This window comes from Antrostomus carolinensis, unplaced genomic scaffold (genome assembly GCF_000700745.2).
Source record: "Antrostomus carolinensis isolate BGI_N321 unplaced genomic scaffold, ASM70074v2 scaffold13000, whole genome shotgun sequence".
Taxonomy (NCBI): Eukaryota; Metazoa; Chordata; class Aves; order Caprimulgiformes; family Caprimulgidae; genus Antrostomus; species Antrostomus carolinensis.
In genome coordinates this window covers 1678-17746 of record NW_010286515.1, presented here as the reverse complement: position 1 = coordinate 17746, position 16069 = coordinate 1678, and the positions used below count along the sequence as shown (strand labels likewise).

General features: G+C 37.5%; 1 protein-coding gene across 1 annotated transcript in view; it reads right to left on the bottom strand.

Moving 5' to 3' along the window:
- Positions 1-15844, bottom strand: part of TEX11 (testis expressed 11) — a gene marked incomplete at its 5' end in the record, with an annotated part of 31037 nt that extends 15193 nt beyond the window's left edge. The window contains 13 exons of the mRNA XM_010173820.1: positions 647-784; positions 1944-2029; positions 2726-2877; positions 3618-3696; positions 5451-5532; positions 7104-7199; positions 8021-8078; positions 9542-9627; positions 12135-12215; positions 13709-13828; positions 13911-13991; positions 14462-14541; positions 15760-15844. Coding sequence (XP_010172122.1) covers positions 647-784; positions 1944-2029; positions 2726-2877; positions 3618-3696; positions 5451-5532; positions 7104-7199; positions 8021-8078; positions 9542-9627; positions 12135-12215; positions 13709-13828; positions 13911-13991; positions 14462-14541; positions 15760-15844 — 1224 coding nt within the window. The remainder of the gene's footprint in view (positions 1-646; positions 785-1943; positions 2030-2725; positions 2878-3617; positions 3697-5450; positions 5533-7103; positions 7200-8020; positions 8079-9541; positions 9628-12134; positions 12216-13708; positions 13829-13910; positions 13992-14461; positions 14542-15759) is intronic.
- Between the last annotated feature and the right edge of the window lie 225 nt (positions 15845-16069).

Sequence of the window (16069 nt, the reverse complement as noted above, 5' to 3'; positions counted from 1 at the left end):
TACATTGCTGATAACTTATATAATTACTCAAGAAGTTTGGTTTGGCAACATCTTCCCTGGAAGGAAAAGTAAAGTGACAAGAGCAGAAGATGGCATCAAAGGCTGATGATGACCAGACTGAGGAAAAAGCCAATTCCTCAGAACCAGGGCTACAGAATCAGAAAGCAGGAGAAGCCCTGAGAATGCTGAAAAATTAAACTCCCTTCTGTCACTTTGAACTGTGAAGTTTCACATTCCCAAACCAGAAGGCCTAGATAGGTAAAGCAGGGGCGCTTCCCCGCAGAGGTAAGGGCTAAGACACTGCTCTGGGAAGTTTCAGTGAGACATATCAAACGTTTTACCTGCGAGGTTTCATCTGTCTTGAACAGAGGAAGAACTCTAATCTGAGAAGAACCCTGATATACTGAGGCATGGTCACACAACTTGTGGACTGTTTCCCCCATTAGAATGACAAGTGATACAAGAAGCCCCCATAGCAGCCATGATGATGAACAGCATCTCTCTGCCAGATGACGCAAGACAGGCAAAGACCATTCCCTCTCTCAAAGCAAAAGAGGTACAGTAACAAAGTCCCAATGACATACCTACAAATATAAAAACAATGCAAATAAATAAATAAATATGTATACATATATATTATACATACCTTGTCAACTTGTTTCAGATGAAGATAGCAAGAAGCCATGTTCCTCTGGAGCTTAGCCAGGTTCTGATCTATCTGCCCAGGTGTGTAGAAGCTGACAGAATAATTGTACCAGTGAAGAGCTTCAGAATAGCTTTTTGCCTAGGAAATTTCAAAAAAGAAACAAACAAAGAAAAAATACAAACAAATTTGGGGGATTAAACTGCCTATATTTCCCCAAATTAAAAAAAAAAGCTCACAGGAAATGAAAGATTTAGATAAACAAGTATATTCTAGTGTAATCTTCCTCCCAGCAGAGCAATCATTGGTCCCACAATGCAGGTAACATCCATTAGGAGAACTGACACTTCACCTATTCCTACTCTTCCCTTATTCTTAGGGCCATTATCAAAGATGGGACACTGGACTAGCTGGGTCATTCATCTGACCCAGAAAGGACATTCTTATGATTAAATACAAAACAGAAATATTATTTCAAAAAACCACTCTCTTCAAGATACAAAGTGACTGAAACTAAGAGAAAAAGACAGAAGTGTTGATGCTATTTAGACTGTGAACCATGATGACACTACGCTGAAGACAGTACTCCCAACTATGGTTCCAATTTGGACAGAGAATTTATTTTAAAATGAGGAGGAAGAAAGCTGTGTCATTAGCAAAATTCCTTCTTGACTACACAGATGAGAGGTAATAAAGTGGCACATGTGGTTTTCTTTATATATTCAAGAAATGAGCGTATGACAGAAATAAAAGAGTAGAACATGAGCTCATCTTCTGCAAATACTGAAAGAGTAAGAAAGCATCTGGTTTTGAATAACAGAACTTAAATATACTCACAGTATGAATGTATATCAACTAAGATACAATGTAAACATCCAAACCTACTTTATATAGGCTAAAAAGAAAATCAAGGTACAAATGACAGCACTTCATGCTCCTTAAAGCAACAGCTGACAGTCAGAGGGTAAGAACTGTAAAATAAACAGCTCAATGTAACGAATATTTTGAGGTTTTGTACCCTTCCCAGGACAGAACCAGAATGATGTGCTCCACAGGCTTCTTGGCTGATCAGTTCTGACCATAACTGTTTCCATGTACAAACCTTCAGATGAGGCTACCTGAAACTTGATGTTGTAATGGAAAACAGCACCCAGCTGAATGAAAATAAAACTAGTGCCAACTGGAACAGGGATCCTATTAACAGCTTGCCCTCTAACCAAAACCAGACATACCAAGGAGGTCAGAAAGAGATCTTCATTTTCACTGATACAAATAACAACACTACTGTTTGGTCCCAAACCTCATAATGTTTGGCAGCTCTGTCCCACAAGATGATGTGCAGCCGGTTCAAGGCTTCAGGCAACAGCTGTTTCCCAGTATAATGACCTGAAAAGATATTGCAAATCATCACTTTACAAGAACTTTCTGAGAAAGACTGTCCCATAGCCTACACCAAAAAACACTGACACAGCAATAGTTTCAGCCAGGACCCAGTGTTTCATATTCTGCTTCAGAAAAACAAGCAAACAAAAAACAAACAAACAAAACCCCCAAAAAACAGTGGGTAAGAGAATAAATATTTTCATGCTTGAACAATGTAAATGTGGCTCTTGTACCCAGCTCAATGCTATGTAAAATATGGTCTGATTTCCAGTAGATCTGACAGTCAAAAAATACTACAGTGCTACAGGTGCAACAGATCTGAAAAAGAAACTGTTATTCAGCTGCTCAAACAAGGATAGGCAACCATTTTAGTACTGACAACAAAAAATACATTGGGCTGGATGGGCAAAGCAACAACATTACACAAGAACTTCTAATAATGTTTCTAATTCCACATGTATCAGTCACACACACTCTACACTAAGAAGGAGGAATTGTTCTAGCAAGTGAATTCAACACTGAGCTTTACCATGACTGTCATTCACTAGGGAAGTTGAGAGTTGCCGTACAAAAGAAACATAAGAGAAAACAGCCTCAAACAGAAAGATGAGAACAAGCAAAACAGTGAAAAACAGAATTTAAGACTTTAGCCAGCTAAAGGCAGCTTTCAGTAAACAGCAGCAAAAGATGGATACAGACCTATAATAATTTCTTCAACCTTTTGCTTAGCAAGCAGCTCCCTCTTACTCTGCAACAGGAACTCGATCTGGAGCAGTGTAATTTTTCCAAGGTCAGGTGAAGATTCAAATCGTTCAGGAAGAGATTTCAGAAATTCAAAACCAACTGATTCCCTATTCACACAGATGCATTTTTAAAAGGTTGCACAAGAAGAGTCATTAAATTTCCATTCTAAAGAGCAACATTCACACCGTACAGCATGTTTCTCATTAATATTGGCACACAATCACACTGAGAGAGTGAGTCAAGGTATGAATTTACTGCAAATTCATCTATTCAGTAGTAACTTCCTATTAGCACATGCTTGTTCCACAGTATTCACAAAAGTTGACTCCTCACAATGAAAGAGTAAGAATTTCCTGCAAGATAGAAGCATATACAAGGCAACCATGATAGAGCATTCAACAGTGTGAAACTTAATGTCTCAATTTATTTTGCAGTAACTTTTTCATCCTTATACTGTTTTTCACAAGAAAGATTCTAGGATTCCAAACTCTTTCATTCTGAGGGCTGGTTAGTTAATATGGAAGAAAGATTTAAGTCAGATAATTTTGAATTCAGATATATATAATTCCAGATGTATATTAAAACTACATAGGGAGAATCTTAATCATTCAAAAGTAAGGCTACAGCACTGCAAATTGCCACTGAACATTATTTCACACCCTGTTCTGCCACTGCCATACTTTGTATCACCTTGCTATAGAAAAGACAGGCTCCCTCTCAAAACTGCTTACCTACCTCTGTGAGTTTTTATTTAAAATAAAGCTTCGTTGTATATGTTCTTTGCTTCTAAAAGAATGCCTACTAAGCCCAGATACTGTGTTCACCCCACTCAGAGATGCTTTCATACCTTCCATGCTCCAGCAGCAGTTTGGCAGTATTCAAACAAAAGTCTAAAGACATCTCATGGTGCAGGAATTCTGCAACAGCTAGACAGAACACAAAGTAGTTGAGATTATTCACTCAACTTTAGACACTTATCTGCTCAATTTATCATTTACCTCTTATAGCCTCTTGAAAAACAAATAAACAAACAATATTTGTTCCAAAAAAAAGAATAAAGCGTGTCTATTGTGCTTTGACTTTCCTTTTGCTGTATAATTAAGGTAGTACTACAGAAAAGTGACAGACCTGGAATTCTAGCCCTCTGCCTCTTTAAACAAGAACAGCACAGGCATTACGAGCACAAACTTTTGCCTCAAGCTGCTTTCCATCAAAATGTTTCATCCCTATCCAGCAGGAAACACTTAAGATTGAGGTCAGTGCTCAGGCTGTGTGGTGGTATCACGTTGCAACGGGAACTACTTAAGCCTAATACCTTTAGCATCAGCTGGTGAATTGACTAGTGCTGGTAAGCATCAGTTTTAGACCACTCAGATAAAGTTTAAAAATTGCTAGACTGTGCTGGATGGTTAATAACAAGATTTATACGTTTGTAGCTTGGATGAGATCAGAGAAGGAACACGTTGGGACGTGACTGTAAGAGTTGTTAAAGGAAGCATTTCTAAGGCATCTGTCTACAAGTGCACAGGACAAGGTTTTAGTCAAATGCCTGACACTTAGCAGGAACCTTCACTCAAAAGAATGAGAAGTTGCAGTGCACGGACACAACACTCGTTTCTGCCAGCCATCCAGGAAAAGACAGACATCCACTCATGAATAAACTTGCCTGAAAACCTGACTGGAGTCTTAGTGCTACTAAATATAAGCAGAGTGTGATGTTTTGATAGGCAACACTACGGCTTCACAATTCAAACTGCTGAGTAGGAGCCAACTATTGCAATGATAAGTTAAGTTTTGAATAACTGTCCACTTGAAAGCTGGCTGAAATTCCCCAGGAGCAATCTGAAGTGGAGTTTCCATTACTGCTAGTCTGGCAGCATTCAAACCATTCAGCTCTCTGCAAGAAATTCCCCATCTCATCCTACATTTATTTCTCAGAGAATTAATTACACATCTGATGCTTTCCAACCATGAAGAGTACAAAGCCTTCTTCCTTAAGATTTAATTATTTATGGAAATAAATTTATCTTAACACATTACCCTTTTTTTTAATATAGTCCCCCAAAAAACTTTCTTCTCCTCTCATGCCAACAGAAAAATGGGTTCTCTTCAAATGACAAGATTGAGGAATACGGAGAAGAGTTTACATGCCCTGGATAAACTAAAGAAACTCTAGTAACACAGGTTTATAACAACACACTGATCAGCACTTGATGTCTCTTGGCCAAAATTTGCAAAATCACAGGCAGAGAACAGCAATGTTTCACAAGCCTTTCTTCTACGCTCGCTGTGTAAGAGACACTCCACCTTCATCCTTTTTGAGTATCCATGGGCATGTGTCTGAAGTAAATCAAACCTCTACGTTGCTGTTTTCCCTCTCTTCATTCTAACAGGCTTCAGAGTCTTCTCCCCTCCCTATCTCCAGCAAGTTTATTAAAATTCTCAACAAAAATAAAATCTTGCTTAATTCAAACTTATATTAGCACCTGGGTAACTCATCTCTGAACACTGACTACTATATCTCACACTCCAAAACAAGAACAACATTGAGATAATGAAGATTCCTCCAAAACACATGAGATAGGGATCCATTTTTTTCTTTTCTATCTACAACACAGGCTGTCTCCTTGGATATGGAGTAGTATGACCTTACTATGAAACCTATAGAGAGCTGTGATACCTGAGTTGATTTCTGCATCTGATGCTCCGCTTTTAAGAAGAATTTTAACTTTCAAAAAAAGCCCTGCTGGATGTAAATTCTCCTGCACAATGAAAAACAAGACATTACTTGGACAGCTGTTTGTAGAATACAGATCTCAAGAGAGTCCAGCATATTCATAAGACAGACAAATCTCAGGAAATCACACACACTTCACTGTATTCTTCAGTTCCATTTTCATGACTGAAGCAATAGGTAGGCAAGTGACAGTATTTTCTTCTTAAATGCAACATGCATCTTTATTATTTATTCTTATACTGCCAAAAAAACAAGAGGACAATGAAAGCAAGAGATGCACAATTCTCTGGCTGTGGCCCATTTCCGATACTTTTAAATAGAAGTTGAACAATACTGAATTACAGAAACATTTCCTGCTTTCCTATGTGTGAATTGGCTGGATTACTCTACAATTAATATGAGCAGAATTCAAAGCAGCTTATAAAAATACAAAATTTAGGAGATAACAATAGAGGCAAATGGAAGTAATGAAGACTGTATACTACAGCTCTTACTAAAACTGCACATTTCAGACTCTAGAATAAAAATTGTCTTCTAGTTTTCCATACCCTCATACAATATCAAAATATACATTATAAAAAAATCATGATAAAAACCACCTCAAAAGGTTTTGTGAAAGTAAATACAATAAAAACTACAAAGGGCTTACATTCTGTAGTAGCAAGTTATTTGAATCATTAAAATACGCTGCCTTATATCCTGATCTCATGAGCACACGTCATCATCTGTCTGAAAGTTTTAACAGTATGTAGAAAACTGAATGTGAACTTTCATTTTAAAAAGGATTTTATATTTAAAACTTGTTTTGTATGAAACAGATAACAGAAATTTAAAAAGGGCCAACCACAGACAAATACAATTTTTTCAAATTTAAGTTACTCTAACTAACCTGATAAGATAGAAGCACAGAATTAATTCAAGTCTTTATATGGGAAATGGAATTTGTACAAGAGCAACAGACTTTACTACAGTGGCTGCTTAGAGATATATGAACTTTCTTCAGGGTAGCTAGTATGTTTATACAGCTCATTATTCAGGTTCCAGAAGAAATACAGTCAGGTTAGTAAAGTGCAATAGCTAAATTAATTGTTTGAAATAAGACTGATGTAGCAGGGCTACACAGCTTTCAAAACTGAACTCTGGCACTTGCTTAAATATTTGTACAGATAATGAGATGGGGACTCAAAATGTAGGATGGACATATCCATTATAACCTAAAGCAAAACAAAAGGTCTGGTGCATAAAAAGCCAGCTGCTGTAAATCTCAGATGCACCACACTGTAGTTTATTCCCTTTGTACAGTTTTCATGAATACAGGCCAGAGAAATTTTAGTCATATTGTTATCAAAAGACCTCACTATTAACAGATATGAGGCAGCAAGATAGCTCCACCTCTACATGCAAAGAAGTATTTCTCTGTAAAAAAGCTGGGAACATCAAAACATACTTATGAGTATAAAAAACAAAGCAAAGAAAACACACCTCCATCTGATGTCAAGGATAACACACCAGTGATTAATGTGGTCTGTATTACTACGTTAATAAATCCTTGAGTTTCAGCTATTGCACACCATAAATACAGGAACACATTACTACCTGATTTGCCAAGCTTACAGCTTTCAATGCTTTGTCAAGATACAGATTGCAATCCCACTCAAAATAGGCTGTAGCTAACAATCGCAGCACTTTAGCCTGGAAAGAAAAACAAACAGGGAGTTTAAATTATATTTGAAAAGCAGAAAAAAAACAGCCACACATGAACATACATATGAATACAAAAGACTTAAATTTTAAGGTCATGAAAAATAAGAGCTCTCTGAGTTAAAAGAATGCCTGCCTGGTATCAGGCATATAAAGTGATTGCTCAGTCCTGAAGCGTGTCTAGTCTTCAGCACTGCAATTCACAAAGGACATGAATCAACTACAGTCCAGAGATCAGAAGGGTAGCAAGGAAAATCAGAGATCTGGAAAAAACAGAATGAAAGAAGAAACTTAAGGAACAGGAGGTACAAATTCCACTGAGAGGGGAAAAAAAAAAACCAAAGACATAAATGATAAGGGCCTTCAAATATATAAATGATTTCTATAAAGAGGAAGAGATTAAAATCTTCTCCATATCCACTGTGGGCAGTAAAAGGAGTAACAGGCTTACAAACAAGACAGATGAACATCCATCAGAATGACACAGATGTAACTGATGATGCCTTGAAAGAAGAGGTGCAAGGGAAGAAGAGATGACCTTTCAGGGTCTACTTCAGCCTTACTTTCTACAATTTAATTTCTGTGAAATAGTAGATTCAAACGTGATTTAAGGGCATCCATCAGTGACTGAACTCTCCGACTGACGCTCATAGCACCTGAACTTGCAACTTTGCCAAACTTCATAGCAGATAATTCCAAAGAGGAGGCCAAAGAATCACTGGTCACATTTGGCACAGCAGAGGCATATGATAGAGTGAAGTCAGGTTAACAAAATCCTCCTATTTGTAAACAGCAATTTCTCTATTTCTTACCTGCATTTCTTTGCCAATAGAATATTTCGTGTCCATTTTCCCAATGTCATAACTCTGGCTATCAATGACAAGTGAAAGTTAGAATTAAATGGGATGACACAGACGAATTCAGCCAGTCTTCTGATATATGCAACATTCTCATCCTTTCTTAATCAGCCAGAAACCACAGCAATCACACAACCCAATCTCAGTACTCACTCTTACTTAGAGAACAGAAAATTTTGTTTTCTTTCCAAATCCTCACATTAAAATTTGTACTCAATCACTTTCTTCAACCTGTCACACCACTTTCTGTAGCATCTTCTATCCAAACATTTCAGTAGGCTTTATCAGTTTTAACCATAGGGGTTTTGAAGAAGAAAGTGTTCTCATTCTCACCTGACATATAATACAGCCATACACAAAAGTTATACACAACAGGGTCTCAAAATCACAGCAAATCAATAGCCAAGACAGAAACCAAACCTGGGAGTCATGATTCCCCATTCTTTTCTCAAAGTGAAATGATAGCACAAAGGACCACCCAGGAGAAAACAGTGGTAATTCCACAAAACCAGATTCAATTGCAAATGCTGTGAATGAAGAACCATTAGAAAGAAAAACAGTAACTGGGCATTTGTTTCCTAATCTAATATATTCTCAGTACAGGGAAATCTTAACTCACTAGATGGAGCTACATCTCTTTCTCCAGATAATTATTTGCCCTTTGCAAAGGTTTATTTCCTCCTCAAATTTTGTCATCAGGATTCTGTATTTAATTTTCCACAAGAATAAAATAGAAAATTATCTCCAAAGCAACAGCTGTAATTAATTCTAAGCATTTCTACAAATCCTCTTTGACAACATATGTGACCATAACTATTTTGAATTTGACATGTTGCCATTCATTTTCTTCTGACTATTTAAAATAAAAAGAACAAGAAGAAATAAAAACAAATTTTCTGAGCTGAGGCTGTGACCTTGGCATGAGAATACTCTTCCTGATAGCCTGCATTTTTTCTTCCTTAGTAGCATGACATTACTTATTTGGATCCTACCCAAACCATCTCTAACTACTGCTTTTTCACCTTGATATTTGTGTCTTTCATCGGTCAAGGACTTACTCTCAATGAACACCACCTTTATGAGAAATTCAAACACTGTTTAAAACAAATCAATTTAAAATCAGTCAGAAGAATTCATCTATTCTTTTCTAAAGTTTTTAAATGGCACAAGAACTGGAAACAGCCTCTTCATAAAAATAATCTCTTTGGAAGAAGTGTTAGGGAGAGAATTGACCAGAACCATGGAAAGAAGACTCATTCTACTGGACATGAAAATCAGTGTGGAAAGCAGACATAAATGTTAGGCAACAGAGTAAGACAAGTCATTAAGTATCTGCTCAGCTAATTTGGTCCAGCTAAAATCTTGTATTCTCACATTTCAAATTAAACCTCTACTTTCCCTTGCTCCCCCTTCTCCTTCACACATATTTTTACATCTCAAAAGCAGGATTTTATTTTGTTTGCCTTCACACATTACCTGAGCCAGAAGGAGCTCTGTTCATACTTCTTCCATTCATAAGTTTCCACTCCAAAATTGTAACAGAGGATTGACAGATAACAGGTCTGCAATAAAAGACTCCTGCTTCTATCATGTTCTTGTAGAAATGTCATTAGATCTACGGCACTCCAGTCTCAGGTTCTTTAAAATGCATTTTACTTTAAAGATACATCCACTGTTATCATGTCTGACTTTACACAAGGGGATATTGAAGATGACTAAAATTGAATCATAATTGTGTAGAAAAAAAGAGGCACCATTAACCAGTCCAGGACATGCAAAACTGCAGGATTCTTGAAATATATGAGGCAGAAAAGTTCCTCAAGAAACCACACTGAAAGTACTAGAACTGTGTAAAGTAAACAATAAAAATTAAAACTTGAGATGAAAAACTGGAATATTACAACTTCATTTTTAAAAATGACAAAATTGTTTTACATAGTTAAGTGAAGAGGACTCTACTCCTTCCGTGGCAGGCTTCTTCCCAGCTTGTCTCATTGGGGTTAAAAAGGGACCATCTGCATTACAAGTTTTAGGAGAAAACTGGTTTTGAATGCTTGGTTATTCCAGGCACTGTTGCTTTGCACTTTATCAGTCAGCCCCAAGAGTGGCTGTTCATAACAACTTGTCTTTCCTTTGAAATGATTTGAAGCTGTCATATGACATCCAAAAAAGAGACAGAAAAATCATTTCATATGCTAACAGGCTGCCAATATTTACATCCATTTTGCCTCTGCAGTAACTTTCTTTTCCAAGTATAAATTATGTTTCTTGCAAGCGACTACAGATTTCAAATCCTCAGGCAAGAATGAGAGAGGTAGCACAACATCTTTCTTCAAATTCATCATTTATCTCATTGCAATTCAGAGACAAAAGCACAGATTCAGTGTGCTTGAACAAAAGATGATCACTTTCAGATGCAAAACCCTTATTTTTCATAAGCTCATTTGTGAACGTTCTCTTTCCAGAAGAGAAATTTTACTGTACTGAGAGGGTTTCATGCAAAGCATGACCCAGTCATTTACTTGCATGCTTGGAAAAGAAGTATTTCAAAGGATAATTAAAATATTATTTCAGTGAGTGACTGTGTTCCAGACATCAAGTGTAACACTAAATATCCCCATAAACCTGGCACCTCTCTGAACAACAAGTGTTTGGAACAATTCTGGCATTTCACCTTGTAGGGCAGGAGCTCCCAGTTATGGTTCACAGACCACTGATGATCCACAAGCTGCAAATCCTCACCAGCTGATCTGTGGTACCATACATCACCATAACACAACAACCTCCTTGTGACACCCTGCAAGTGCTCCCTGGTACAATGGGAGCCTGGAAGCGTTAAGGACTGACAGGTACCTAGTGGTCCAAAAGCTTCAAAGTCACACAGCAATGACTAGCTCTTTCCTTTTTTTCCTCATTGTTCCAATATCACTCTTTAAAACAGAAGTAAATTGTATTTCTCACAATCAGAAACCTTTTCCCTGTCTGCATCAATGCTCCTGGTTAATGAAGAGCATCCATCATGAGAAGTTTAATATTATTTAATGGAGGAGCTTAAGCAGAAAGCATGAAATTAATTTAAAATGCAATGAGGAACAGTAATGCCAAGATCCCAGTGAGCATTTTCAACAATTCACAGTGAAAAGCTCTGCTCTTATGATTCAAATCAAAGCTAGACTCCTGCAACTGACTTAGCCACTCAGATGCACTGAACAAGGCCTGTAGATCACAAAAAACAATTTAAAATTGGTTGGAGTTTAATTGCTTAAAAACCCACTTAAACTCCAACTGTATTTCCCATATTGCCCTTTCAGAATTCCTATCAACCCCTTTGAATTTTATTACCCGTACCACAGAGAGACAGGAACAAAATGTTTCCTAAACATTGGGAAAACATTAAAGGAAGCAAATAAAAATAAATGTGGGGAAGTTTATTCTGATATGAAGATATTAGACTTTCATCTTTGCAAACAAAGGACTAGTTTGCATATGCTAGTGTTTGTTTTCTTTGGACATTGTTCTGTGACACAAGAACTACAAAAAACACAGTTGAGTGCAATGGGAAGTCTCCATTCATAGCTCTACAGCTTCATGAAGATGATGAGTAGTATTGAGGGTAGTGAAAGACTTGCATATCAAAAACATAGTAACTCAGCTCTTCTCTTGTCCCATCTGTCTCCAGACAAAAGTTCACATGGGTACAAGTGAAGACACAAGATCAAGACATAAAATGCAGCTGGTTCTGTAGAAGAGTAGGAAGCATATTCAATTTAGAAATCTTTTGGCCTTGCTTGCTGATTTGTCTTCTCTCATTCTTTAGGAAGAGTTTATCATTCTATTTTGAATGATAAACTATGAGAAACAAGAAAAAAAATTAACTTTGAAGAACAAATCTGCTGTTTTCATGCAAAATTTTAAGTAAGGAAATCTCAAAGAAGCCACCAACCACAGGAGAGATGCACAGTTCAGAGAACTTTTCAAAATGTTATAGGCATATATCATTCTTTATCATATAGAGAAGAAAGCAGATTCTCAAAGTTTGGAATGATAAAGAAGGGATGATTTCACTTACCTCTTTTGGCAATTTAATCAACATCTCTTTGCAGCGCTGCACACACATCATCGCTTTCTGAAAATCCCCTTGAGCAACCGCCTAAGAAACGAGTAGAGGATGCCAAAAAACCGCTAGTGAGCAACTTGTCTTTAAAATTCATTAAAAGACTAATTCTCTAAAACAGGACTGGAGTTTTTCACATACAGTAAAGCTAGGTTTGGGACTAGATATCCATCCTTCTAGTGCTACAATAATTCTGGATATTTCCACATATTGCCAGATGATAAAGGCACCCAGAAAAACACGGCAGTCCTTAGGCAGTGTGAAAAGGCCAGATGCGTGGGACAAGTTCATTCAGATGTTAAGATGATACAACAGTTCAGCAAATCTTAAACCACCTCTCCAATAATTTAAGGTCCTCTTTTGTCTCTATGATCAAATTAAAAATTTTGGCCACTGTTTTGGCCTGTTTAGGGAAGCTCTTGAGAATTTTGGAGGTAGAACTCCCCTTCTACATACTGAGGTTAGTGGTGTTATCCACAAATGCAGGCAATTTCTCATATTTACAGTCGTATGTCTGTAATACTCTATAGCATTGATGAAGTACTCAGAAACTTCAGTCAGGCACAAAAAAGTCTCACAAAACTTAGAATTTTTAAATTACACACTTTGAATTATTGTAATTTGTGTTGTTGATCCCCTAGAAAACCTTTAGCACTTTTTCAGACTTCTCTCATATTGCACTAGGTTGTTTGTTGGGTTTTTTTAATAATTATCACCACGATTCTTATCTCATTGTATGATGCAAGAGGTTGAGACTTCAAAGAAAATATAAAATGTCACGGAACTCACTATTTCCAGATCTTGTAATTTTATACTGATTCTCCCACTGCCTAAAGCCTTTATAAGTGGAGAGCAGCACATGTGTGGTCACGGAAGAGGGTATTCATGTACAGAAAGATCTCTGTCTGATGGCATCCAGTATTAATAGCTTTGATGATGATGTTCATGAGTTTGAAGAGTCATGAAAACTGAAGATTTTGCACGTGGCTTATAATATCTACTTGTTAGATACAAACCTTGGCTGCCTGCAGCCATGATGAATACTACCTTCACACACTTTCAGTCAGCCTAGCTGCAAATACCAGCGCAGTATGATGAGCGTTCCCAGGTGACTGGTCTTGCTGTGTACATGTTACACGAATGCAGTTTGGGGGACCCAAGCTCCACATCAGTCCTGTCCCCCTACTTCAGTCAAGCACAGGACACCTTTGGAACTGACACATTTATTATTCAGAAAGGCAGCTGTTTGTTTTATAAACAGCCATGCCAGCCAAATCATAGAGCAACAAATCTGAACTAGAAGGTATAAACACCGCAGCAGAAATGACTGCAATAAATTAGGCAAATTAAAAATCATTAAATGATTGCAACACTGAATGCAAACAGGGGATCTGCTATCTTACATCTAAGTGAAGGAAATATATCCTTCAGCAAGTCTCCAGTGCCAAGTATTCATACATCTAATAACTGGGTACAGTTTCCCTCTATACCCCTAATGACTTATAAGGAAAACTGGGAAGAACACGTACTGATTCAGCCTGATAAGAGAGTACTTTGAAGAGGTTCTTCTCCACATCAGCTTTGTGCACATGAATATCTGCTTCACCATCGCTCCCTTTAAGTAACTTTGCATACAGTTTTTCTATACTCTGGAAAACAAAGCATAAGCAATAGACATGGAACTTACAAATAGGTGTGTTTATAAGAAATTAAAACTGTAAAAGAACTTACACTCATGGCAATCTCTAGAAATCCATCGGCAAGATCAGCTTTTCCAATATCTATCCATCCTTTCCCAGTTTTCATAGACATCTGAAGGAGAAAATGGTAAGTGCTTTGTGAAAATATAGTCACCTTCAAGAAAAGCAATGTTAGATCTCATCTCCTTGATGCGGGTATCTAAGGCAGGAGAGGGGTATTTCAAGTCTTCAGTTTCTGACAAGCACCTCTCACATCTGAATGAAGACCTTAACACTTAGATGTAGCACAAGACTTATGCTTCCCCACTAGACAATATTATAAGATATTAAAATAAATTAATATGCTGCTCATATAACATTTCACCATATGACAAAGATGCAATGCAAACTGCACTGTCCAGAAATTCCTAACTGCACTGGCTCAGCAAGGTATCCCTGTGGTAAGACAGGTCTCCCTTCAGTGTGGGTATTCCCCAGAACTGCAGGTATATTCCACTCCTTTTCCTAAGCAACCATAGTAGGGTTTGAAGGTTTCCCCTGGTGATCAACTGTACTTCATTGCTCACCCACCATTAGCCTTACCAAAATCTGTCTTCGAATAGTTCCCTCCGGAGGATCACTGCCTTCAGAAAGACACACCAGCCTGCAAGCCACGAGTCGTACTGCAGGAAAACAGTGCAGACATTTTTAAGTTCCCTTTTCTCTCTCTCTCTCTCTCTCTCTTTTTTTTTTTTTACCTTCCATATCTGAAAGACTATCACCATTTTAAATTACAAGAAAAACCTATATTTAACTTAAACTCTCTGTAAAGCTTCAGGAGTCAAAGCAGTCTGAATTTTAGCCAGGCTGCTTAAAACTGCTTGTTAGGCAGCAAGAAAAAAAAAATATTCTCATCAAAATACCTATTAAACACTTTAGAGAGAGTTTAAGTTAAATATATGGTATTCAAAGACTTAATTACATTGCAGGTGCTTACAGTAACATGTCTTGAGAGCCTCAAAACAGCCTTCAGCAAAATAGGGAAATGAAGTTTAATAATCTTTACCTTTTCAAAGTAAAAAGCAAAACCATTTTCAGGCCTTCCTTATATATCAGAGATGGAAAAGACACCACTTAATGTATTTAAAACAGCCTCTCCCTGGCCCTTCAGCTGCAATACAAGATCTGAGAACATTATGTTCTACAATTACTCCCTATTTTGTGTAAACTTACCCTTTTCCCTTTACCTGACAATTTATATGGTGCAGATTATATATCATTTTGACTATAACCCCTCAAGACAAAAATGTAGGCCAGATATTGCAATCCTGCAGAACCACATAAAGAACAGGTTGAGGGAAAAGACCAAAAGCTCACTTCTGCTTTCCCCCAGCCCTGCTCCTGGCTCCAAAAAAATCCACCAGCTGTACACCTAGCTGAAGCAGGGAAGTAACAAGAGGATTTGGAGTTTTTCTGTATGTAAACATTGATGAGACAGTTACATTAAAGAAACAATTTCACCTGATATAAATTGACTAAAAGTCTAAAATTTACATCTATGTTATTTCTATACATTTTTAGATTAAAATCACAGCATTAGAAGGCAAATTGCAGCCTCCTTTGGTCACATCACCTCTTTACTGATGCTCTGGCACAGAAAGGGGGAGGGATAAGAATGCCCACGCTGATTCTGTGTCACAAGGAGATCACTATTACACCAGGATGCTCCTTCCTGAACTGTTTATACAAGCCCAGCTGCACATTTTCCTCTGTCTACACCTTACCTGCAAAGATCCCAACAAATCTACAGCACTATGGTATATATCTGTCAGCAGAAAGTTTTTCCTTTTTGTGCCACAGCACACAAAAGCCATTTAGGGAGGCACAGAACACATACATACGTTTAGCTCTTTGCTCATCATTGATAACAGAAGCCGAGTGTTTGGTCACAGTCCAGTTCCACAGGCTTACTGCACCCTCTTCAACCTGAGTAGGAGAATTCCATTAGATTTAATTTTGTCTGGCATTTGGATCACATTGAAATTTACTACTAGAAAAGGAACCATTTTTCACGTGTATCACAGTAATGACCTGTCCAAATGTTTGCGCAACTTCCTTTCACGTTGGAGTCGAGACTGTAATTTTCCATGAAACTATTACATGATCCCACAGGGAGATCTGGGATAGTGACCTGAAAAGAAGCATGCTGAG